Source organism: Accipiter gentilis, chromosome 21, assembly GCF_929443795.1.
Source record: "Accipiter gentilis chromosome 21, bAccGen1.1, whole genome shotgun sequence".
NCBI classification, from domain to species: domain Eukaryota; kingdom Metazoa; phylum Chordata; class Aves; order Accipitriformes; family Accipitridae; genus Astur; species Astur gentilis.
The window spans coordinates 12,143,196-12,168,279 of record NC_064900.1 but is presented as its reverse complement, the minus strand read 5'-3'; the positions used below and the strand labels follow the sequence as shown (position 1 = coordinate 12,168,279).

The 25,084-nt window shown below is 42.1% G+C and overlaps 1 protein-coding gene across 4 annotated transcripts in view; it reads right to left on the bottom strand.

Moving 5' to 3' along the window:
• NECTIN3 (nectin cell adhesion molecule 3) overlaps positions 1 to 24,784 on the bottom strand; it is a 72,586-nt gene extending 47,802 nt beyond the window's left edge. For all 4 annotated transcript variants that reach the window (XM_049824279.1, XM_049824280.1, XM_049824281.1 and 1 more), the window contains exon 1: positions 24,513 to 24,784. In XM_049824279.1, coding sequence (XP_049680236.1) covers positions 24,513 to 24,723 — 211 coding nt within the window. In that variant the 5' untranslated portion in view covers positions 24,724 to 24,784. The remainder of the gene's footprint in view (positions 1 to 24,512) is intronic.
• Positions 24,785 to 25,084: the final 300 nt, after the last annotated feature.

Below are 25,084 nucleotides of genomic sequence, written 5' to 3'. Positions count from 1 at the left end.
TTTGCCAACGTGCTAATAAAACTCTCAACCTCTTCCACATATAACACTGTTAGTTGCACACAGACACTGACAGTCCACCTTTCAGCTTCTCAAACTGCAACAGTTCTTCTCTACCTGCAATTTTAACAGCCAAGAAGACTTTTAAAAAAGCAGTCATTTACTGTTCACGGCTTCACACTTACTTATTAATACCATGAGACTGCCCTACCTCAACTTAAAGTCTTAAGATAAAATAATTTCAAAGCTGATTATCTCATTTGAGAGTGCAGGGAGGGAAAGCATGATCTTCTTGTTCTTCTATCTTTGGTAAAACACCTTCCAGAGCAACATGGTTTTGGCCTTTTTGAATTCTGACACCCCCTGCTCCCTCCCCAAAATGAGCTGCAGTTCCTCTTCATTTTCCCACCCATCCTTGACATCACCACACAGACCAGATTTCAAGGCCCAGTACTGCAAATATATCTCAGTCCAAATTGTACAAGCTATTGTTTTATTTCAGATAAACACTAGATTTCATAATTTTTTTCCAAACAAAATTTTTTATCAGGTTTACATTGTGTTCACTAGCTCTTCCGTTTCAGACCATTGCAAGAACCTTATTCAAAACAGCAAGGCAGTGACCATTCTCATTTAACTTGTCAAAAAGCAGTTTGAAGAGTAAACAAAACAGAAAAATCCCCAAAACTCACTTCTAGCATTAAAAGCCACAGAACTAGGAGCTATCAATATTGACCATGATAACAGAAGCTGTTCACTAGTAATTCTTAGTCAAGCTTCTCTCACTAACTGAAAAAAGCTACTGAGGAAATACCAGGTCTTGAAAACAAAATGACCTTCTTAAAGTAATCATGCTACGAATTAAGACAGTACTCCCCACGCTTCCAGGCTTGCTATTTGTTGTAATAAACAGCAAATCTAGAGATTTTCTATGTGGAACAGCCATGCACAAGTCTAATAACAAAAGCAATCGATTTTGTTACCTGCTATAGAACCCTAGCCTGCCTAACAGCACACCACTGGCAAGACTGAGACACCACACTGACACTTCCTAGCCACTTATTTTGCACCAGCTGTCAACTGTTTCCCCAAGACAATAAAGCCATACTGCAGAAGAGCAGAAAAAAATTAAGTTCTTCCCTACGTCAGCATATTTTTCAGCTCATGGGTATATCTGGCCTTAACACACACTAACACAGGGAACCAAGAAGAGTTCCAATCAAAAGCAGAGCAGAACAACAAGAACATCCCATTTTGGTGACAGCAAGTTACTATGTCAGCCGAACTTCCATGAAACACTCTTAAGGTCAGGCTAAGCATTCCTTTGTTAGGTCAGTTTAATTTTAGCTGACATCAGAAAGCTTAGACGCATTCTTCCAGCCTGCCTTCTCCTGCGTCAGCACCCATCAGGTACCTAACAGTGCCCAACCTACAAAAACTCACTTGTTTTCTTCCTGATTTAGACTTCTGAATTGGCTCATTCCCTGCTCAATCACAAGTGGCAATGCAACAGAGGCAGCAAGAACACAGAAACACATTCTAGGGGCATTTTCAGATTTATTTAGCTAGAGAATCAAATCACTTAAGGATACTGCAAAAACCAAGCCTGAAACCTCAACTTGAGGCTTTATAAAGATATATGCTTAAATTACTGGAACAAAGTCAGTATGTGTCTTTTGAGTACCAGAGCACAAATAAATTACTGTGTCAAAAAAAGATCAGAACCAAGGAATGGAAGGGATTCAGATTTAATAGTAAAAAATGCTTCAACACCAGCTTCCAATCAGAATTGTTAAACAACTACTTAGAAAAAAATGCACTTGCATCAAAGAGAGAGTATTATAACCTAGGGTTGTTCTCACTGAAGGATCTGCTTTATCACAACCCTTGCTTGAAGTGGAGTGCTGGTTTGTCGATGAAGTTTTTGGGGCTAAGTGGGCTGGGAACAGGGCACGAAGTTGGCTTCTGTAAGCATTACATTTACTAGACTCAACTCAAACTCCTTTTTTTCTATGGCACTTTTTGTTTAAAAGAAGCAATCCAGAGGCATATTATTTCCATCTTAGAAGAGTAACTCTTAAAACGTTGTTCAGTGTTTATCACAACAATGTAACAGGCATACAAAAGCCTACCAGAAGGCAAAAAATTCTGGTGAAATGAGGCATAGCAATTGAATAGTCTGAAGCTCAGACTACTCAAATCCTCTTAGCCTTTCTCTGCATTTGCCAGCTATCTCAGGCTGCTTTTCCATTTTATTAATGTCCGAGGGACTAATCTTTTGAATCCAGAGGTCAACTTTACCTGATACCAAAAGGAAACTAGGAACATGACAATTGTTTAAATAATGACGTATTCCTAGACTTCTCCCTTTGCATTGATCTATCACTACTGTGGCTCATGTACATTCATCCCTTGGAAATGCATCTATAACTTCTGAATGTTACCTTTTTATACCTACAAATGGACCAAAACTAGGTTCCAGCCTTAACTTTATCTAACACGGAAGCAGCTCTCCTCTAGGTGACTATAGCCTACATGCTTACAAAGGCTAGAGAGGAACATCATTTTTAGTTGAAAATTGTACAAAGAAGTTGCACAAAGGTAATATTTTTCAAGCAACCTAGAAGTTGAAGACATTGGCCACAAGAACTGGTCGAGTTGGAGAATGCATGAAAAGATTAGTCTCTTGATTTCAGTACTGTCCCAAAAGTTAACTGTTGCTGAAGCAGGGGTTTTACTCAAAACATCAAGCTCAAGGAAGACAAATTCTCAGTTAAGTGCTATCATACAATGTTCTGCAGAATTTTTAAGTACTTTGAACCACTACCTGCTGCTCCTAAGGGTAGAGCTAACAACATATCACACCATTTTACCAAGAGGCTTGTGTTACTCAACTACTTCATTCCCCACAGCTGATGGAAGGGACAGTCAATTATCTTGTCTAGTTGCTGAATCAACATGTATATCTATATATAGATAGATATTAAGGAATACTGATATTTGTGGGGAAGACTACAGCTACCATTCACAAGATAGAACCCAAAGCCCACAGAGAGAAGAATCACACTGCCTTTTAAAAGGCCAGATAATGCAATACTGGACATAATACTCTCATCCTACTACAAATGGGTCAAGATGATGAAGTATGCAAATCTCTGCAGCACCACAATAAACACTTATTATGAGGAAGATTGGCATTTTCATCACAGAAAGCAAGGAAACAGATTAGAAAGAGGTATTCTACTCCAGTGCAACACAAAGTCAAAGAAAAAAGTAGTTAAACTCAGAGTTTAACATTAACATAGTTTGAGCCCAACTCATACAGTCATGAGTCGGAGCTTCAAAAAAAGCTCTGCACCTCTGCACTTGAAGTCAGACATGGCTGTGACCCACTATTATTATATCACAATGCCATTTTCTTCACATGTTAACTGGTGCTTCTGTTCTAGTTTCACTACCTCCACATAGAGCAGAGACTGTGCCCCTGCATACTCTGCTTCCTACCATGCTGCACAAACCTTTAGTATCTAGCAGCAGGAAACTAAATACAACCTAAGACACTAGAGAAAAGTTTAAAAAAGGTTAGGCTCATGATTCAAATTGAGTTGTGAAGGGCACTCTTAAAAAGCCAGTTTTATAAGGTTAGAGCTTTAAATCTAACTACTCACCAAGAATGCTTACAAAGTCCCATGAACTTTAAAACTTCATCTGGAATTTCAACTTATTAGCATCAGCGCCTGTTTTACACACTCTTACATTATAATCTTCTATGTATGTTAACACAGAGCAAATTAAGACATTCATGTTTATCCTGATACTAAGCATTCAGATGTTTACAAGACATGTTGAACTAATAAATGAGGCAAGCTACGAGACAGCTGGAAGTTCTTCCATAATGAACATTCCAACCTCTGTTTAACCACACAGACCTCCTAATCCCACCCACTTTAAAAGGAAACAAGCAAGACGAGGTACTTTTTTCCCCAACAAATGGGTCAGGCTCAAATGCAGGACTGGAAGAGAATATCTCATCCTTAGTCATACTCCCTCAAAAAACTAATAGTAAGAGTAAACAAGTAGTTCAAAAGTTATCCATAGAAATATATACCACTTCTCCCTAAACACCACAAAGTGTTTCACATTCCATTTAAATTTAAATCCCCAAGTACCAGAACAATAGGTATAAATACACTATAAGAAAAGCAAAATAGCTTTTAAAAAAAGCAGTTAATCATGTAACTAAAACCTTCAATTGGAATGTTTGTTAACAAGTTCCAGACTATCTTCAAAATATTCTGAAACACAAAAGACAAGTCAATAGGTCTGACAAACTGACCTGGAAGACAAGGTTAAAATCCTCCTATATGACATCCAGCTTAAACACAGAACCAAAATATCTAACATACAGTGGGAGGTCAAAAGGGACATCACACTTCTGTATCTTGGTGGGGCTGCCAACTAACTGCATTAGATGTTAGTGAAGTTATGTACAACAAATCTTTGACAGTCAGCCTGAAAAAAGCTTCAAGCTCTAGTGGGTCCAAATAAGAATAGTAGTCAGTAGAAACAAGTATAAGTAACAGATACAGGATGTTAAGTAACTGGTTAGAGAGCAAAGACTGTTCTGAAAGTTACAGCAAGTATGAGTATATGGTGATTATGTTTCAAGACTTAAAAGTGCCACTGTAGAATATGCCAGTATGGAAGTAAACTCTCTACTCTACCCAACATCAGTGAGGCTCCATCTTGAGTTGTTCGGCTTGAACATCATACTTCAGGTATTAGCCACCTAGAGAGTCTGAAAGCAAACAAAGTGTGCTCAAAGGCCTTAGAAAACATGACCTACAAGGAAGGACTGGAAGAACTGATCATTGCTCTCAAAAAAGGCAACCCAATAAAGACCCTGAAGTACTTACACTGCAAAAAAGAGAATGCCTGCACTGCTGAGTATGCTTATGGAGGTTAGGAAGGAGATAAACTGAAGCAATTAAAAAAAACCCACAAAAACAAGCAACAAAACACACTGAAACCAAGAAAACCTTTGATGCTACAGAAAGTGAATTCCTCAAAAGAACACCCTGACCAAAACGGTAAGACTTCACAACCTCTAGAAAGGTTTGATGTTTAGTTATAAAGACACAAACATCCAAACCAACCTAAGCTGATCCTGAACTGGGGGTAGAGATATGATCTGTTTAAGGATTTTGCCAGCCTAATTACTATAAGATTATTAACAGACCTTTTTAGCAAAGTAATAATCTGGTCTTCCTTCAAATTCTTGCTAGCTGATACAACACACATGCTGATGAACTCAATTACAAGCTCTTCTTTCAGGAGCTTATTTGCAACAATCCATTCCACACACTTATACCACTTGCTCCCTTATGACCTTTTGGTTCACCCGGACCTCACTACTCAGCGGATTTCAGACTACATTGCTTTTAGAAGTCTTTTCATTCCCAGTCCTCTTACCAGCAACCTGCCGATTCACATTTTTCCACCCGTGATTCAAGACTACCCTCACTTGCTTTGCAAATCAAGGAACATACACAGTTATATATGAAGGGATTAGCAAAACCAGAAAGAAGTATCTCAGAAGACATCTAGGATGGCCAATTCATTCCATTTTCAATGTTCAGTTAGCAGCACTTAAAAAGAAAATTCTGAACCCAAAAGCTCTAGGTTCAAGAGCACCAGTGCTTTTAGGTAACACGTTATTTACTTAAGACAGAACACTCAACTACTTTTTTCATCCTCAGGCCTACTGCATTTAGGGTTTAACTTGAATGTTACATTTAACCTGTTCAATTAGAAAGCTGTCTTCTCACCAAATGTTTTTGACCATTTGCTGCTTCCATTTGTATCCTTTCCAGTTAGCTTTTCAGTAAAAGTCTTCCTCTTCAGAGGGATAGCCAGCTCACAGCAGGTAAGTCTTCTCTATTACTTATTTATTGTATTCTCATCCACAAGCAGATATTCAGCTTTTGTCATGTATTTTTTAAAAGCTTTTAACTCTTCAAAGCTGTGTATATGAATCCATACAAAATCTCCACTAGCATCAGTTTGTCCTCAACTGAGTCAATGTGACATACTCAAATCACTCTTTAGAGACTAGTTTTCTCATTCTCAACCACAAATAAGACTTGTAGAAATAACAGACAGCCTTGAGCTTTGAGAAAAGTAACTCATTCTGAGTGTGATCATTAGTAAGTTACTTCATAAGCTGATGTTTAGACATAAGTTTAGCATTGCTTTCTTAAAATTTCTTTTAAAAGCTCCATTTCTTCATTTTTTTTTTTTCAGGGTTGTGAATTCAAGATAACATAAATTCCACTTAGGAGATAGCATAACACCTAATCACTTAGTTTTAGTCAGCTAGTGCTTCAGGTTTTCTGCCTTCTATAAATCAAGTACACAGAGCTTCATGTGCCTTTAAGTCAGTCCCATCACCTACTACCAGTTGCCTTTCATGATACAGCGACAATTACGTACATTACAAAAAAATCGCCACCTTCTGGACATCAATTAATTTTTAAAAGGTTTGAATTCTAGTACGCTCTTCAGAGCTAAGTCTAGAAGTTTCAAAACTGGCATTACTATGCTTTAAGTTCAAAGCAGATGCCAACATAATATCATGACAGAGGACATCCTTCAAAACAGTGCACTGCCTAGTTCATACCTTTCATGTGCAGCTGCCTTCCTGCAAGACCTCTGGCAAAGATAGTCTTCTTTCCTCTTAAGAGTGTAAAACTGATAAGACAACACAGCTTCCAGTCCACAGTCCAAACTTATAAGCACGAGACATTCAAGCTTCTATAAACCACCATTATTCTACCACATTCTGAACTGTATGTGAGATGCTCAGCTGAGCCACTGAAGGACAATCCAGTGGAGGCAAGTCTTAGCGTAGGACTTCCCTTCAGGTAAGAGCAGCACTCAAGTCAAAGACACACCTGACTTGAGCAGGATTGCCTATATAATTGCCTGTCTAGATGAAAAGGCATCAAAAGATTCAATATTTGATTACAAAAATAAATGCATGACCTGAATATTTTATTTAAGTTATTGTAGACTGGGGCAGGGCAGGAAGGGGCTAATCACCTCTGTAGCCTCACCTTTCCGTAACTCTCAGATAAAATGCTTCAAAAAAAAAAGGGAAGACACTTTCATCAAGACTGCAGTTCTACATTGAGATTCCTTCCCTGCACTCCAGATATACTTCCCCATCACCTAGAAACCTAACAGCATAACTTGCCATATTCACAATTTGTGCTCTCACCAAGGAGAAAGCTACCAAGAGTCACATGCGGGAATATAAGCAACAAGGCAGGGGGGGTGGCAGTTTGTCAGGACAAACATGTACTCCTAATACTTTCAGCTGTCCCAAGCCTGATCTGACCTATCAGCTTAACCCTCAGTTGATTTAAGTACTGATCCATCTCCTGTTCATTTCAGAAGCTTTCTGCATCCATAGCATCCTATGGCAAGAAGCGCCAGCAATCTTGCCACCAGTTCTAAAACACACCTTCTTAGCTTGCAACTTGCCTCCTCTTAGCTTCATTTGACCAACACCTACTTCTTGCACTGTAAAAGTTAACCTCTATACATGTTGTTGACATCACTCACGATTTCCACAGGCTCCACCATATTCCTCCCTCTCTTCCCTTACTCCCAAGAAACTGCCTCTTTTCTCAACTGAGAAATCTTAGCCAACTTTCATACCTTTGATCCTTGCTCCCTTCCTCTGAACCTACTCCAAACCTAAGGTGGTTTTGGGTTTTTTTTCCCCCCTCACTTTTAAGATCAAGGGACCAAAACTGAACAGAAGTATTTGAAGAACAGGCAAGCAATCTATTTACATATTAGCACAGTGTGTTCTCTTCTGTTCTCTTACTCCAACACTTGATTTGCCCCCCCCCCCCCCTTTAAAGATAAGTAACACAGAAAATCATCAGTTCACAGAACTGACCATCACATACCCAAGGCCTTGTTTCCAACAGTCAGCTCAGAAGCAATAATACATATGAAGTTTACTCCTTCCCTCCACAAAGGCAGCCTCATGGGCATCACTGAACATTTATCTACACTGCAGCTTGTTTCATTGTTCCATCACTCCAGTTTCATAAGGTCCTCCATAACTCTAATTCACCTTTATTCCAACTTGCTATCAGCAACAAGTAGTTATGTTTAATTAGGGCATCTGATACTCCAGGGAATGAAATAGACAAGATCCTACTATGTCCCCCAGAACCACAGCTTCCACCATATGAATTCTCTCCAGAAAAAGGTCCTTGCAAGACTGCAGTGACTGCTTACTGAAGGTTTGGTCAGATAACTACCCTCCCACACTTCCTTCCAGACTCCAAACCTCTCCACTCCTTATTTGGAAAACCAATTTAATGCTATTTAATGCTATTACAATATTGACCAGCTTGCCTTTTTTTTTTTTTTTTAGAAGAAAATTGGGGCAGATCAGGCACTATAAATATCACACAAGTCTGAAGAGTTATTGCCCATCACTCCCACTTCATTTCAAAAATCTGGGAGTTATCAGTGACATAGAAGCATGGCCTCTTTCACCTAGCCACAAACTTGCGAAAACATGACTTGGTAGGAGTCACACGCTAAGTCCAACAAACAACTTCCCTTCCAAGTTACATAACCGTTGTTTGAGCACTACCATATAATAAACTTGCCACTACATAGACTAACAGAAATTCAACAAGGCAACTGCAGTCAGAATCCAAAAACGCAATACAAAGTGATCAGTATAGGATTTTTGTCATTGCTGTTTGCTGTCTTTCATTATAAGGTAGAAAGCCACTATTCTACTACACAGTAATAGATACATACGCTGCCATACTAATCATAAGGATAACTGCGATGTGTGTCTTGCTAGATTACCTAGAAAGCTCATGTCTACCCCAGAGTCTAAGGTATTAGCAGCAAGACATACTTCACTCAATCATTCTGACTTCATCTGTCAGACCCAGGCATTCAGAATGCTCAAGTCCCAGGAATCACTATTTATCAGTATCGGCTCGTAGAGAAAATGCATTCACAGAAAGCCTGTGATGTCTCCAAAGTGTTCAATAGGTCATCTCCAACACAGGTATAAACTATATTCATCATTTCTAACCAAGATACCTACCAATTACCACAAATACAAGTGAACTGCATATAGGTTTCTTCATAATGCATTTCTCATGGGCAAAGGCAAACAAGCTGTAATGTTGATTTAGAGAATACTGATTTCATGTAGGTAAAAGGCAAGGGACCTCTAGAGGCAACCTAGTCCTGCTCAAAGTAGGTCCAGTTGTATCAGACTGCTTGGAGACTCATCCAGTCAGGTTTTGAATATCACCATATAATGAGATTCCGCAATCACTTTAGGCACCTGCTCCAGTGTCTGATCGCCCTCAGAGAAGTATTTTTTTCTTACATTGACCTGTAATTTCCCCCACTCCAGCTTGTTCCTGTTTCCTCGTGCTGCATCTCTAAGGAAAATCTGGCTCCATCTTCTTTGACACATTCCCATCAGCCAGCAATAACGTCTCCTTCCCCTCAGCCTTCCCTTCCCCAGGCTGATCAAGCCCAGCTTTTGCAGTCTCTCCTCAGACATCCTGTGCTTCAGGCCCCGACCAACATGGTGGCCCACCATGGGGCTTGCTCCGGTATTTCAGTGTCTCTCTGGTTCTGGGGAGCCCCAAACTGGACACAGTGCTTCAGTGTGAAAAAGACATGAAGGATCCCTTTCCTCAGCCTGATGCCATGCTTAACACAGCCCAGGATGAGGTAGTCTTTCTTTGCTGCAAGGGCAAACTGCCGATACATGCTCAATTTGGTGTTCAGCAGGACCCCACATCTGTACCTGTCAAGCTGCCTTGAACACCATTGCCTGCAATCATGAGGCTTCTTCCAGGTGCCTAAAGGCGGCTTCGTGTACTTTTTGATCAGGCCAACAGTAGCAGACACTTAATAGTGTCACCTGTTTTGCTCTGTCCTCTTAACATTACCAATAAGCTTTTAACTGGCTTGTCACCTGCTCAAGGGCAAAGATCCATACATTCTATCCACTCTTCTGTACAGCACTATCTTTCTCACCTTCCGAGCTTGCCTTTCCTGAAAGGTATGAATCCACCTAATTGCACTACTCCAGTCATTGAAGCTATCCCACCACATCGCCAGAATCCCAATGAGGTCGTAAGTCTGTGGTTGTGCACAGTCCTCATTTGTGCTGCCTTCACAATGGAAGGGGAAAAAACCTCTCCCATCATGTCCCCCTGACACTTCTTTATTGCCCCTTATCTCTTCTCTTCAGGTAAGAGAAAAATTGAGGACATGCCAACATATCTAGTTTAAAGCCCTCCTCACAAGTTAACACTATTGGAAAAGAAACTCCCATCTTTCTTTGCCAGACAGACCCTGACTGTGGCTCAGCAGTTCCTGTTCCTCAAGGACAGCTCAGTGGTCAGAGAATTCAAAGTCCTACCTTCAACAACAGCCAGATGCATTCACTTGTACCCGAGTCTTTCTCCCTCACTAGGACAGGCAGCCAGGTTGTGGGCTCTATACTCATGTTCTTCAGCTTTGCCCTCAGAGCTCTTTAGTCACAGAGTTACCCTTGGCAGAATCACTGGTGACCATATGGATATATGCAAAACGTAGCAGTCAAAAGATCAGACTTAGTCTCTCCGTAACATCCTGGATCCAATGGCCCTGAAAGGGGAAAAGTTCTCAAGACATCAAATCAGGTCAGCAGAAGGGGTGCCTCCAAACCTCACAGGAAACTCCCTCTGATAACTATCACTCTCCTCTTCTTCCTATGCTATACTGCACTTCTGACTCCACTTCTCCATACATTATTAACAACAGCTTAAGTTTGCCTTAATCTATGGACTCCAAGAAACAATTAACCATCAATTTATGGATTGCACAATTACTGTTTAACTTTTACATTCAAACAAAAGGTCCAATAAAAAGTGATCACCTTTAAGTTACATTTCGTAGAACTAAGTTGTATTTTACCTACTCCAAAGTAGGCGTAGGAGAGGGAAGGACTTCTGAACTGTGCTGTCAATAATGGCCAATAAAGTCAAAGTGAAGAGTACACAGATTGCTTTCCTTTGTCTTAGGCAAGTTAAGTTCATTCAGTATAAACACAAGATAGTTTGATAAATCAACAACAAAAAAAAACCCAAACAACTTTTAACACCTACTACCAGAAATGCTAGCTGCTATTGACAAGCCAAAACGATGGCCATCTAAAGCTGTGGCATATTGAAAAGCAGTGTCTATTAAATTCTTAGTAAACTTAACCAAGAGGAAAGTTTTAAGCACAAACAACATCTCCTGACTTAGGGTAACTTAAAAAAAACCAAAAAAACAAACTACATAGGACATTTCAGCCATGTCAGGGGGAACAAAACCAAAGGAAAAATACTGTTGTATTAACATGTTTAGTTGTCTTTAATAGGATATTACTTTTACACAGGAAGATTAAAGAAAAATTAAAGTCAAGCAGAAATGGACAATGTTCAAACTTTAAATGGAGAAAGCAACATGGCACACTCAGAGGGACAGCCCGCTGCATTTGGTTTTGTGAGTGTACACAGTCCTTACAGAAAGCTCAAGGGTAAGTTAGCAAAAAAATCTGTACGAGCAAAAAATACTGAATTTCTTAAAATAAGCACCTAGGTATCAGGATTTGGGGGGTTTGGGTTTTGGGTTTTTTGTGAAATTAATTTTAAGGAAGGACCTGAAATTCTGTTCAGCATACAGCAACAGTTATAAGCATTCAGCATTCCCTGCCCCCACAACTGAACCTCCTACACTGAAATTAGAAAACCATTAAAAACTGGTCAGGAGCACTGACATGTGTGAATGTCCCAGATGAAGGAACAAGACCTTCAATCCCTAGCAAAGCCCCTACTCCACTTTTTATACATTGTCTTCCCACATATCACCTACTCTAGAAAGAGCTGAGGTCTGGGGGAGGAGAAAGGAGGTTGTACTTTGCACTACATAAAGTAGCAAAATCTCAAGTAAGATCAGGAAGACAGCTAAACATTAACTTCACATTTTCAATTACTTGTAAAGTTTGCATGTTGTCTGCCAATATTTAACAACTGCAGCCATATTATGAAATACAAAATGAGCGTATTTTGCCAGGAGCAGCAATTCATAAAATCAAATGCCTAAATCTCAGCTGTCCATGACAAGATCTGATGAGTTACCAGTTTCATTACAAAGTTATGCAGATGCCTCCTGCCCCCTGCATTGCTGACACTGCTGGCTTTTTTTTAGCCCTTAAAGGCCACTCTCCACTGCAAGCTATTCCAGAAGTTAACCCTTTTTGTCCAGGAACTGCATCAAGACATCAGGGCTAGGTAACCAATAGCCGAGCATATTAATGCTGTATAATAGCTACTCAATTTACTGCCAACTACATTTTCAGTGTCTGTCACACTGCCACTCAGCTCTGTGCTGTAAGGAACTGCTCTTACTGGCTGCTTATTGAAGTAACAGAAGAAATGCAGGCAAGTCTTCCTTTAAGAAATTCTCTAAAAGTTATTACATTACGAGTTAACAATGGGATCCAATTTTAAACTAAGCTTTTAGCAGTCAAATTGCTTTATAGGAAAGACTTGTTTAAGACTTTACTTGGACCTTTTCAACTTAACAGAAAAAGACTTCCAACTACTACTTTTCTTCCAGGGCTAGCAACTACAGCATACTGGCTCCTGCCTACCCATGCACAAAATGAGGCTCATTTGGACTGAAAGGGACTTCTGGAGGTTATCCAATCCAATCCCCAACTGAAAGCAGGGCCAACTTTGAAGTCAGATCAAGTTGCTCAGTGTCATACCATAATCAGGTTCTGAAAATTTTCAAGGACAGATTCCACAACCTGTTTCGGTGCTTCATTCTCAGTGTGAGAAAACATATTGCTAACACATTATTAGAATTTCCCTTGTAGCTTGTGTCTGTTGCCTCTTATCCTTTCCTTGTGCAATGTGTAAGGAGAGCCAGTCTTCACTTTCTCACCTCCTATTAAACAGTCAGAGCCAGCAATTAGGATTGCCCACTTTAGACTTTTCTCAAAGCTGAACAAACTCACTTCTCAGCCCCTCTTCACACATCCCGTGCTGCTGACTCCCTGTCTTAGTGGCCTTCCACAGACACCTCAGCATCTGCCTTGTACTTGGGAGCTCAAAGCTGGGCACAGTACTCCAGACGCAGTCTCACAAGCTCTGAATAGTAGAGAATTATTGCTTCCTTCAACTGGCTGATCATGCCTAGTATGCTCTTCACCTTTTACACCACAAAGGCACATACTGACCCGCAAGGACCACTATGTTCCTTCCTGTAAAGCTGCTTTTCACCAGTTAGCACCACAGCTACACTGCTGCGTGGGATCATTCTGCCCCAGAAAGACCTGGCATTTGCTGTTCAATTTCATGAGGTTTCTGGCAGCTGTTTCTCCAGCCCACAGATGTCCTACTCAGTTAGCCCTACTCTCCAGCATATCAATTGCCCCTCACAATCTGGTAGCACCCAAAAAATTGCTTAAAGCACATTACTGACCTCGGAAGAGGGATTGGAATGCATACAAACTGCCCCGCCCTGATCCTTAAGGGCATGCCACCAGTAACAAGCCTCCAGGTGGACTTCATACAGCTGATCAGAACCTTCCGAGTCCAGCAGTACACACAATTTTTCACCCACTTAATAATCCACTTAGCTAAACCATATCTCACCAATTTGGCTACAAGGACATTTTAGGAAACCTTGTTAAATGCCTCTCAAAATTAATAACACTCACTGTTCTCCCTTTGTCCACAGTCTTGTCCTATGTACGTACAGCAATCAATTCAGGACCTCTTTTCAGAGCAGTCTCAAACTGTGGAGACACCACAACTCCTCTTCCTCACTTCATTTTTCACCCAATTTGCAGCCACATCAATTTATCACATCTAAGCCATGCCTCTTCAGTCCTTGAAAACAGAGCTGTAGAGTAGCTATCAAAATGCATCACCAAGGGAACTTTCACTAACAGTTCCATGGAGTCCCATAGCTCTCACCTCCTTCTGTAAGGCAGAACACTCTCAGCAAAATCTTACATGAAGCTTACACACAACTATTTCTCAACAACAGATTACATTCTGATTTGTCAGAAGGTAACATAAGTTATTAAACATTCATGTGAAATCACTGATGCATCAACTGCGATAATTAATCTGGTTACAGTCAAAAGCCTTACTATTCTATAGCCATTGACCTTAACAGTTGTCTTTTACGTATAGAATCATAGAATGGTTTGCGTTGGAAGGGACCTTAAAGATTGTCTAGTTCCAACCCCCTGCCATATAAGCTATGTCCAGAAGCTTGAACCACCTCTGATACTACAAACTGCTGAAACGCAGCTACACAGAACTTACTATACTTCTTTCTATGCAGGATATCCTGGATAAATGGGTATATCGCACTAGTGGAAGTAGACCATTTCATGCTACCTCAGCTACCAATAACACGTGAAACTTTCAACAGGATGCATTTAAATCTCCTAAGAAGCGATTAATGGTATGGTCACAATCACAATGGTTAATTTCTTTAGATCTATAGCACCTCTTTAAAAGAAAGTTTACCTTTTGAAGTCAAAAGTGCATTGAATTGTTTAAAGCACAGAAGTAGCATCACTGGTGAAGGGCTAAGCAGTGGGTTTTTATAATGCAAATACTATCAATCTCTAAAAATATGTTCAAAACTGGGATTAAGCTTAACGGCTCTTGATCTTTGCTTCTCCGACCTCTAGTAATAATCTTTAACAAAGTTGACTAAGTATATTTTTATTATGGCAAGGGCCAACCGGTGATGTAGGAGAAATTAAAGAAGGAATCTGGGGAAAAAATTATCCCAAGTTAATACAAGTCAAAAGCTTTGCTCTCTCAGTTGCTCTGTTATTATGAAGAAGTTCCTTGCATTTGATGTAATTTAACTTACGCTTGACTAAACTGACTATTGTTCTACCAGATTATGTACACTGAAAAGAAATTAAAAGTAGTTGCCCAACTTGAACATAATCTCAACTTTTTCATATTCTATCTCCAGCATCCCTTCATCCAATAGGCTGTTCTTAAATGCACTTGTCCCAGCAACAATTAGTCTTCAGCTTGACCATATGCACCATGGGTGGTATTGCAAGTGAAAAAGCAGCAACAGAATTGGGCAAGGAATGCCCACACAAAACAGGATTGAGAAAAAGTCAAACACTAATTTGTAATCTTCTAACTCAAGGGCTAGTGAAGTTAGCAGACCCAAAACTAACTAATAAAATCATCAAGCTGGCTCAGTTTGTTTTTTCCACTCATCTGTACACACATCAACTATGGAGACCCGTTTGACTAGCCATTACTCACCTTTTAGCAAATGTGGGGTTTTTGGCAGGAGATTGCCATTTCAATGACTTCAAATTCTGCATGTACCACTGCATTACAGTGATAGCACTATGTCCTGGTTTTGGCTGAAATAAAGTTAATTTTCTTCTTAGTAGCTGGTATAGTGCTGTGTGTTGGATTTAGGATAAGGATAACGTTGATAACACACTGATGCTTTAGCTGTTGCTAAGCAGCGTTTATACTAATTTGAGGATTTTTCAGCTTCTCATACTGCCCTGCCAGCCAAGGCAGTGCACAAGAAGTTGGGAAGGGGACACAGCCAGGACAGCTGACCCAAACGAGCCAAAGGGGTATTCCAGACCACATGACATCATGCCCAGTATATAAACTGAGGGGGGAGGTGGCCAGGGGGCACCACAGCTCAGGGATAGGCTGGGCATTGGTCAGCGGGTGGTGAGCAATTGTATTGTGCATCATTTGTTTTGTATATTCTATTATTTTTATTATTTTCCTTTCCTGTCCTGTTAAACTGTCTCAACACCCCCCCACCAATTCTCTCCCCCATCCCACAGAAGGGAGAAGCGAGCTAGCAGCTGTGTGGTGCTTAATAGCCAGCTGGGATTAAACCACAACACACTAGCACCTTCGAAGTATTTAAAACAGTCACTCAAGCAAAACATTCTGTTCTGTTCAAACTAATCCCAGGAAGATATTAAGGACAAGTTTAAAAACTCTCATATGCCAGCTTTGACTAATAGAAAAGGAGAAAACAATGATCCCCTGTAGACATTTAAAGGTAACTTAAATGCCAGATAATGAAAATCTGACATGGGAGGGTGGTCAGGGCAGGGTGGAGGGATCAGCAAGAGCCATCTACTGCTGCAGGTAATCCTAGTACACCAGTCAACTGAAAACAAGCTACACTTGACTAGCCTTCACATTGAGAATGCAAAACCATGCTATTTTAAAGCATTACAAAATTAAAATTGCTTTACTTCTGCACACTACTTGACAACCAACTGAAAAGAAGGAAAAATACTGAACAGAAGAATGCAGTAGTGATAAAAGATGATAGTCTGGAAGCTTGTTACTTTCCAGTACCTGAACTAATAGTGACCTTTTTGATAACATGCTGATGTTAAACTTTACCTATTCAGTTCCTCACACTTGGAAAAACAGAGGTAAAAGAACAGAGGACAGAGACAGAAGTTTCAAGACTTCGAAAGTTGTTTTTTTTTTATTCTTGCTGCTAATTTTATTCTATTAGTAACCCATGGACAGAAAGACCAATTTTTGAGTTCACATTTGAAAGAGTCCAAAAACTAGAAGTTAATTACCTGAAAAGAATGAGAAGAAAAATAACTCTTGAAGCATTCATCTATTGGATAATAAAAAAAGTTTGTTTGTTTGGTGTTTTTATTATGACTTGGAAGTTGCTGTGCTATGCCTTGAAGCTCTTCACCATAAGCCTGTGTACTAAGTTGTGTAGTAAGCAACCACTGGCCTAGCTTTTCAAGAACCAAGGTAAATATTGGCCATGAGCCCCCTCAAGAGTCTTACTTATACATACCTACACCTCATTTTAACTCACTATTTTACAAATTCACTGTCTTTTTACAGCCAGGGGAGTAAGACAAGCTCTCACCTAACAACTTTTTCATCTCTCCTCACTTTATAGACACAGTTATATTTCCTGACATTGCCTTTACCGCACAATTCACTCTTTAATTGCTTCTGGACAAGGGGGTCGAGTGCACCCTCAGTAAGTTTGCCGATGACACCAAGTTGGGAGGCAGGGCCGATCTGCTTGAGGATAGGAAGGCTCTACAGAGGGATCTGGACAGGCTGGATCAATGGACTGAGGCCAACTGTACGAGGTTCAACAAGGCCAAGTGCCAGGTCCTGCACTTGGGTCACAACAACCCCATGTAATGCTCCAGGCTTGGGGAAGAGCGGCTGGAAAGCTGCCCGGCAGAAAAAGACCTGGGGGTGCTGGCTGACAGCCAGCTGAATATGAGCCAGCAGTGTGCCCAGGTGGCCAAGAAGGCCAACGGCATCCTGGCCTGTATCAGAAATGGTGTGGCCAGCAGGAGCAGGGAGGTGGTTGTCCCCCTGTACTCGGCACTGGTGAGGCCGCACCTCGAGTCCTGTGTTCAGTTTTGGGCCCCTCGCTACGGGAAAGACATGGAGATGCTGGAGCATGTCCAGAGAAGGGCAACCGAGTTGGTGAGGGGCCTGGAGCACAAGTCTTACGAGGAGCGGCTGAGGGAACTGGGGTTGTTTAGTCTGGAGAAAAGGAGGCTGAGGGGAGACCTTATTGCTCTCTACAACTACCTGAAAGGAGGCTGTAGCGAGCTGGGTGCTGGTCTCTTCTCCCAAGTAACTAGTGACAAGATGAGAGGAAATGGCCCCAAGTTGTGGCAGGGGAGGTTTAGATTGGATATTAGGAAAAATTTCTTTATCGAAAGGGTTGCCAGGCATTGGAACAGGCTGCCCAGAGAGGCGGTGGAGTCACCATCCCCAGAGATGTTCAAAAAACAACTAGACATGGCAATTCAGGACATGGTTTAGTGGGCATAGTGGTGTTGGGTTGATGGTTGGACTCAGTCTTAGAGGTCTTTCCCAAACTTAATGATCCTATTCTATTCTCATCTATTTCCTTATATTTTACCCACATTCAGCTATTGCATCTTTGCTTTCTTAGCTATTCTTGGGATTTCTTCCCATGTTTACATGGCACTCTTTTCTAGGCAATCCATCTGCTTTGTAACCAGGAATAGAGAATATTGTTAAAGACCCCTTTACCTCTAACAAGAAAGGCTGATCAGCCTATCTCATGCCTAACCCAGTAATTCATCATCTTCTCCATCCTCTCAATAAAAATACATTTCTGCATTTCAAAGAGCTATGCTCTGAGGCACTGAACACAACTGTCCTTCAAATACATACTTGTCAAAAATCTTGTTTTACATAGGCTAACCTTACCCAAAAAACCCATATAAAACCCCAAATAAAACCATAGAATGGTTTGGGTTACAAAGTACCTTTAAATATCATACACACCTCCTCCTCCTCCTCTTCAAACAACAAAACCCAAAACCACATGGCATAAAATAATAATTAAATAATTGCACCTATAGCTATTCTTCACTAAGAAAATCCAGCCATTCTGTTAGTATCCAATTATCAGGTCACCAAGAAAATTCCTCACAGGAACTTCTGCATCAGTATCTACATTCCAGTCATTACAGCACTCATCAGGATAAAAAAAGAAAGTTCAAATAATCCTGACTGAATACAACACATCCATTCAAAGTTGGAAACAAGCAGCCTAAGTACAAACACAAACAGTGCTAGAGCAAAGTAATCCATCATCACACATCTCATCTTTAAGAGGCAACGTACCCCGACTCCAGAGCAAGCAGACAACACAAGCAATCTCGGCACTCTCACTTCTTCACAGACTTATCTAACCAGTCTATAGCCACATGTTCTGATAAAGAACTCTGTTTGGACAAAGTTGCATTCAACCACAGGACAGCAGGTCAAGCTACCTCCACAGTAACAATATGATGTAACATGGGAAGGAAAGTAATACTCTTCAGCTTCACTGCTCTTGAATAGATAACCAAATGAACACTAAAGAAGGATGGCATTTACTAACAGCACTGCAAGTAGTTGGCACTTAAGATTACCTTCTACCAGTCTGTATACCAGGTTTTGTATTTCTCTTGCGCCACTTCCATTCACTAATGCTTTTGCTTCAAAAAATTGAGATTTAGACTTTTGACTCTAAAGCTTCTAACTCAATTTCACTTTGAGCTCTACAAATGCTACTCATTAGGCCCACACACTGCTTACTGAAGCAACACACCCCTAATGCCTTTTCCCTTTTCACAGTAGATACATTGACACCTGTGAGTTTCGCATACCTTAAAAGCTCTAACACCAGCACCTGAAGGGTAATCAGCTAGTACAGATGCTCTGCAAAGGCAACATATTTTTGCTTCTCCTGCTACAGAACAGTCCTTTGTTTCCCAATATCATCCTGGGAGCAATACTAAAGGGGATGAAAAAGTGAACCACCTACTTTTGACCATATTTCTAAAGAGAATACTTGACTCTGTAATCTTACAGGAAATAAAACCTGCTAGAGCCCTCTTTTGTTCAAAATCAAGCAACCTTCATATCCCATGAAATTAAGTTATTTAAGGAGGCAAGAGAGAAACACATTAAATCAAGAAACTGTTCAACCTTTACATAGCACAAGCGGCTACACAACCATCACAATTCTTTCATAATACTCAAAGCATTCACATCTTCACTCAAATAACATTACACTTCCATATACATATATGGGAGTTCTTGCACACCAGAAACTGAAGTGTTAGTTGGCATACTCGCTTTTCATTCATCCTAAAATTTATGACTACTGTAACCTGCTTTCATCCTGTCCATGCAAGTTTTATAACCGCTTCTTTCAGAACTACTCCAATTTGCACTATTTCCATGCAGTGCTACAAATAAATTGAAACTGTCTTGTCTAATATTTAAGTAGCAGTCAAGAATTATAAGCCTATAAAATATATTTTATTGAAATGTTAGCATCTACATTTTGTTATTTTGTATTTATTTTACATGAGCACCACAGTTTAACAGTGATCTTGAACAGGACAGACCTACCACAATGAAACAGAGCTAAAAGCTGTTCCAGAACAGCACACCTCAGAGTATATGAAGTTATCCTCAAGTACAGATTGACCAAATTCTGGCTTCATTTTTTTGGCTAATTATTAAACAATCCAGGTTTAACTCTCCCTCTATTTGAAGTTACTCTTGTTATTTCTACCAGTGCAGTTGCTCTGTTTCTTCACACAGCAGTTTCATACACTGCCCTACCTGCTACATATTTCAACAACATTTCCTTCTCTCCAACTTCTCGAATACCTTCTATAGTATTCCTATTCCTTCTCCTACTGTTGTCATATTGGCTCACCTAACACCTTTTTAAAAGTGCATTTCTCTCCATACCATTTTCAGAAAATAAATCCATATTCAGACATGAATTTCTAAACTAATCATTGCCTTTCACATACAATGAGGAAAAGATGTTGTCTTTTTGAACACTCTACCACACTGTCTCATTTCCAAGGTAGTAACCTGGTTTGCTTGACCTCATATTTTTGTCATGACTTAACCTGAAAATCACAAGAAAAGTCTAGTCAAATAGCCTGTTCTGGTCAATAGTTACTTGGGAATTTCCTTTTTTTTATTTGCAACTCCACTTTTGTATATGGTACACTCTATACTTGAATTATCTGCATCTTTGTAATCCAACCCTTCCAGCTCCACGACAGCCTGGAGTTCTGTACTCCAGGCTGCTTTAAGGAGAAAAAAAAAAAAAAAAAAAAAATCAATAAGAACTTAAACATATGCCCCATAAACACTTCTTTTTCTAGCCTTACTGAGAAGCTTAACATAACCAACAATTCAAATTGAAAAAACCCCACAATTATTTCCCAAACGAAGTCCCTGAAAAATGCATCTTGTATGTTTTTCCTTTCTATTCACCTCACTTCACAATTTTAGTTTTTAATTCATGCTTACATTCCAAAACACTCTGCGAAAACACTGTGTGCAAACTAATGAGGCACTGAAATTATAAGGAATTCATTATTTAGTAGCACACAGCTCCTCATATACAGCATAGCTGAAAAATACTTGCCACAATGCATACCAAGGTATTTTACAGAGTAAAGGTTATGATGATGTTTCTTATGGATGTCATATATCTCCCCTAGTTCAAAGCTACACTACATTTGATCATGTAAGTTTAGTACGTACTTCATTGCATCACGTACTGTTTAACTGAGAAGTAGAAGAATTACTTGTACCTGTAAGCTGAACCTGATAGCCTCACTTTCCTAAAAACAGCAGTATTTATTAAAGCAGGTCTATTTTTACTAAAAAATCCAAAAGTTGCTGTTATTTCAGATTCCACATAAATTTTCTCTCTTCCTTTCCCTTTCACTTTTTTTGTTTGAGCATTGGAGTTTTTTCATAATATTTCCCTACGGAATTCTAGATCAAATAAACCATCATTTCCAGCTGTCAGTCAAAATAATCACATAAAAATTGATGTGATTTTATAATGAAGTTATTCTACTAGGTTTGTGGTTTGGGGTTTTTTTGTGATGCCATTTTCAATTCCTCCTTTTGCTAGCATTATCAGAATTGACCAACCACTAGGAAGAATGGTGACCAAAAGTAGTCAGCAGGTTTAGGTTCCATCAACATCTAATCATGCTCAAAATGTATTTATGAGCACTCTTGAAAGCCTCAGACATTACATGATTTTCCCTTCACACTCACCTGTGACAGAGATAATGAAAACAATTGTGGGAAATTTCAGGGGGAAAAGAAAAGTAATCTAAAAACTAAGATACTGACAAAAAAAAAAACATGTTCCCCTGCTCCTTATCTCACAGTCCAAAAGTCACAAGTATTTTTTTAAGTTTCCCCTTTTATCCATAGATTGTACTTCAAAAACTTGCACTTGAAAAAGAAAATTATTTCAACACAACATTCCCACTTTTGGCACATGTTCTTAAGTGTTATCAGTCAAGTTCACGTATGCCAAAAAGAATCTGGGAAGCTGACATCTGAATTACACTCATTAACACTAAAATAGTAAACCACCACATGACAGGGCACACGGATGCTCTTAACTTCATTGTTACCATTATCTTCACATTTACATGTAAAAATAGTTTGGCAAGGTTATGTCAAGTCTGCAACTTCACCTTTCTAAGCACAAAAGAGCAGACATCACCCGGAACAAAGGGAGGGGGAAAAACCTGCTAGTGCAAGAAGTTTGCCAAGCCTATGAAAACTAAGTCTTCAAGCCTTAAGGTTTTGAAATGCGGCGCCTTCTTAATATTGAAAAAGTCGATTTACCACAAATCAAGCCAAGTACTGCATAATAAGTGTTTGTTATCAACTAAGAGCTCCAAAGTTTTACGCGTGGGAAATAAAACTGTTGGATGTATTTTAAAGAGGAAGAAAAAGTACATCTTTAACACTTTTTAAAACATTCAGCCAAGTAGCTCTAGAGAACATACAAGAAAGCAATAGATCTTGTTTCAGTTATGTCAACAGCAACTGAGTTTAGTAGCTGATCTATTAAAAAAAAAAAAAAGGCAAGCCGTCAGTTTAGAGACTTAATCCTGTATCCAGGACATACTCTATGCAACACAGAAAAATTTCTGCGTGAGCAATTCAACTCTTGGACCACTTCACTAACGTATAGTTCATCTTCTCTAAAGCAGCACCCCAGTAATCTCTGGTCAAGGAGACAGTCACCTAGCCCCGTAGAACTCTTGTGCCGTAAGAAGTATTACAGTTGTTACTCAGCTTGACTAGGACCGAATCGTCCCTCCCAACAAAATTTATGTGAGCACATTAGCTCTCAGTAAATTGAAACACTAACAGGTTCACCATCAGGACAAGGGAAGACAGCGAACTACTCTTACTCCTCCAAAATAAACCCTATGTGCATGAAGACCCACCCTCCTGTGCCTTTCTTTAGGGACAGATAGAAGAACATAGATCATTTAACAGGGTTCTCTCAGCAAATGCATGTGTTTAAGCTTAAATTAGTAATAATCATCTTTCCTGAAAGCTACATCATTGCCAGAGGGGGGAGACTACTACATGCAAGAGCACAATCTTACAGCAGCAGTGCCTCAACTCCCTCCCTGAAAAAGCATTTCTCAGATTCTATACAACTGCTTTATGGTGGCATGGCTTGCAAGTCTTGGTATTTTTATCACACCAACCTCCAGAGACTACCTCCTCTAACTTGTTCCTCCTTCCTTCAAGAGGGAAAGGACATAGCGTATCCTATAATAAAATATCCTTGCCAACTATTCATTACTGCATTGGGAATACAACAGCAGGATGATGGTTTTCGATGTGCTCTTGCCCAAGTCCACTTTTTTTTTCCCTCTCATCTTCCACTGCTGTAAAGATGACACTACAGAGCACGCAGGGAAAAAAAATAAAAATCCTGCTCTGATTTAGTTTCCAACTGCTTGTTTTCCACATGAAAAAGCACGGGGGGGGGGGATGTCTTTTCCTACGAGTGGTCACGCCGAGCCACACGGTGGCCCCGCACCGCAGTGCCCCCAGCAGCGGCTGCTCAAGAGGGGGGTGATGGCGAGTACACAAACCCGCGCTCACCCCGAGAGAGGCGAGCGATCCGAAACCCTCAGCCCGCCGTAACTAGCACCGATTTCACCCTGGCCAAGGGGGAACAGCGATGCAAGCCAACAGCACCAGAAGCAAAGAGCGTACTAATTCCTGCCCCGAGGTACACCCGGGGAACAAGACGACCCACCCTTCTGTCCTTCCCACCGGCTGGGGGGGGGGGGGGGGGGGGGGGGGGAAGCAGCGGTGAATTCCCGCAAACAAGGGAAAGCCCGTCGTTCAGGACGGGAGTTACGGCGGATAACCTGCCGCCCGCCGCGGGGAAGCCCCGGCCCCGCCACCGGCCGAACTTCCCCCACCGCTGCCCCGGCCACCCCGGCCGGGCGGCGCGGAGCCGACCCCCGAAGAAACTTCGCGGAGGCGCAACGGCGGGCCGGCTGAACCGCCCCCCCCTCCCCCCCCGGCCGCTCGCGCCGACAACGGGGGCCTCCGCCGCGCCGAGCCAACCCAACGGCCGCCGCAACGGCCCCGCAACGGCCCGGCCTCCCGGGACGCCCGGCACCCGGAGACCTGCCGGCGGCGCTAGCGGCGGGGTTCTCGGCCAGAAGGCGGGGGAAAGCGCCCGGGGCTCCCCCCGGCGCGCTGCAGCCTCCGGCTCCGACCCCGACCGCCCCCCCCCCCCCCCCCCCCAGTCGCTCCCGCGATCCCGGCCACGTCCCACCCGCCCTCCCCATCGGCAGGGCGGCCGGCAGGCGACCGCCACCCCGCCCGGCGCGCACGCAAAGTTTCCCCCAACTCGGCCGAGTCCCCCGGCGCTGCCGGGGCTCGGGTTTCTCTCCTCCTCCTCCTCCTCCTCCACCCGCCCCCTCGCCCTGCCCCGGCCGCCAACGGGAAAAAAGTTTCACTTACTGCAGCAGAAGCGGGAGAAAACCAGTCCCAGCAGCCCCAGCCCCGGCCCGGGAGGCACCGCCGAGCGGAGCCGCCGCCGCCGCCGCTGCGGCCACCACCGCCGGAGGAAGGCACCGCCGCCGGCCGCCGGAAAAAGTTCCCGGCGGGCGGGAGGAGCCGGCGAAGAAGGGAAACCGGCGGCAGCCTCCGCAGCGGCTTCGGCCCCTGCCATGCTCCGGGCTCGGCTCCCAGTCGTCGTCGCCGCCGCCGCTACGACGCCCGCCCGCCCGCTCCCTCCCTCGCCCGCTCGCTAGCTCCCCGAGCAGCCGCCGCCGCCGCCGCCGCCTCCCCGCACCGGGTGCGTGTGTCACTGAGCAGGGAGGCGCTGCGCGCCGCTCCCCGCCCTCCTCAGAGCGGGCCACACCACCCCGCCGCGGGGAGGGGGGGGTGGGCAGAGGGAGGCGTGTGCCGCCCGCCTGTCTACCTCGACCCCCGCCCGCCCCTTTTCCACCCGCCGCGGGGCAAGTCGCTTCGCCCCCCCCCCCGCCTCTCGCGGCCCGTTCCCTGGACCCGCAGACTCTCCCGCGCACCGG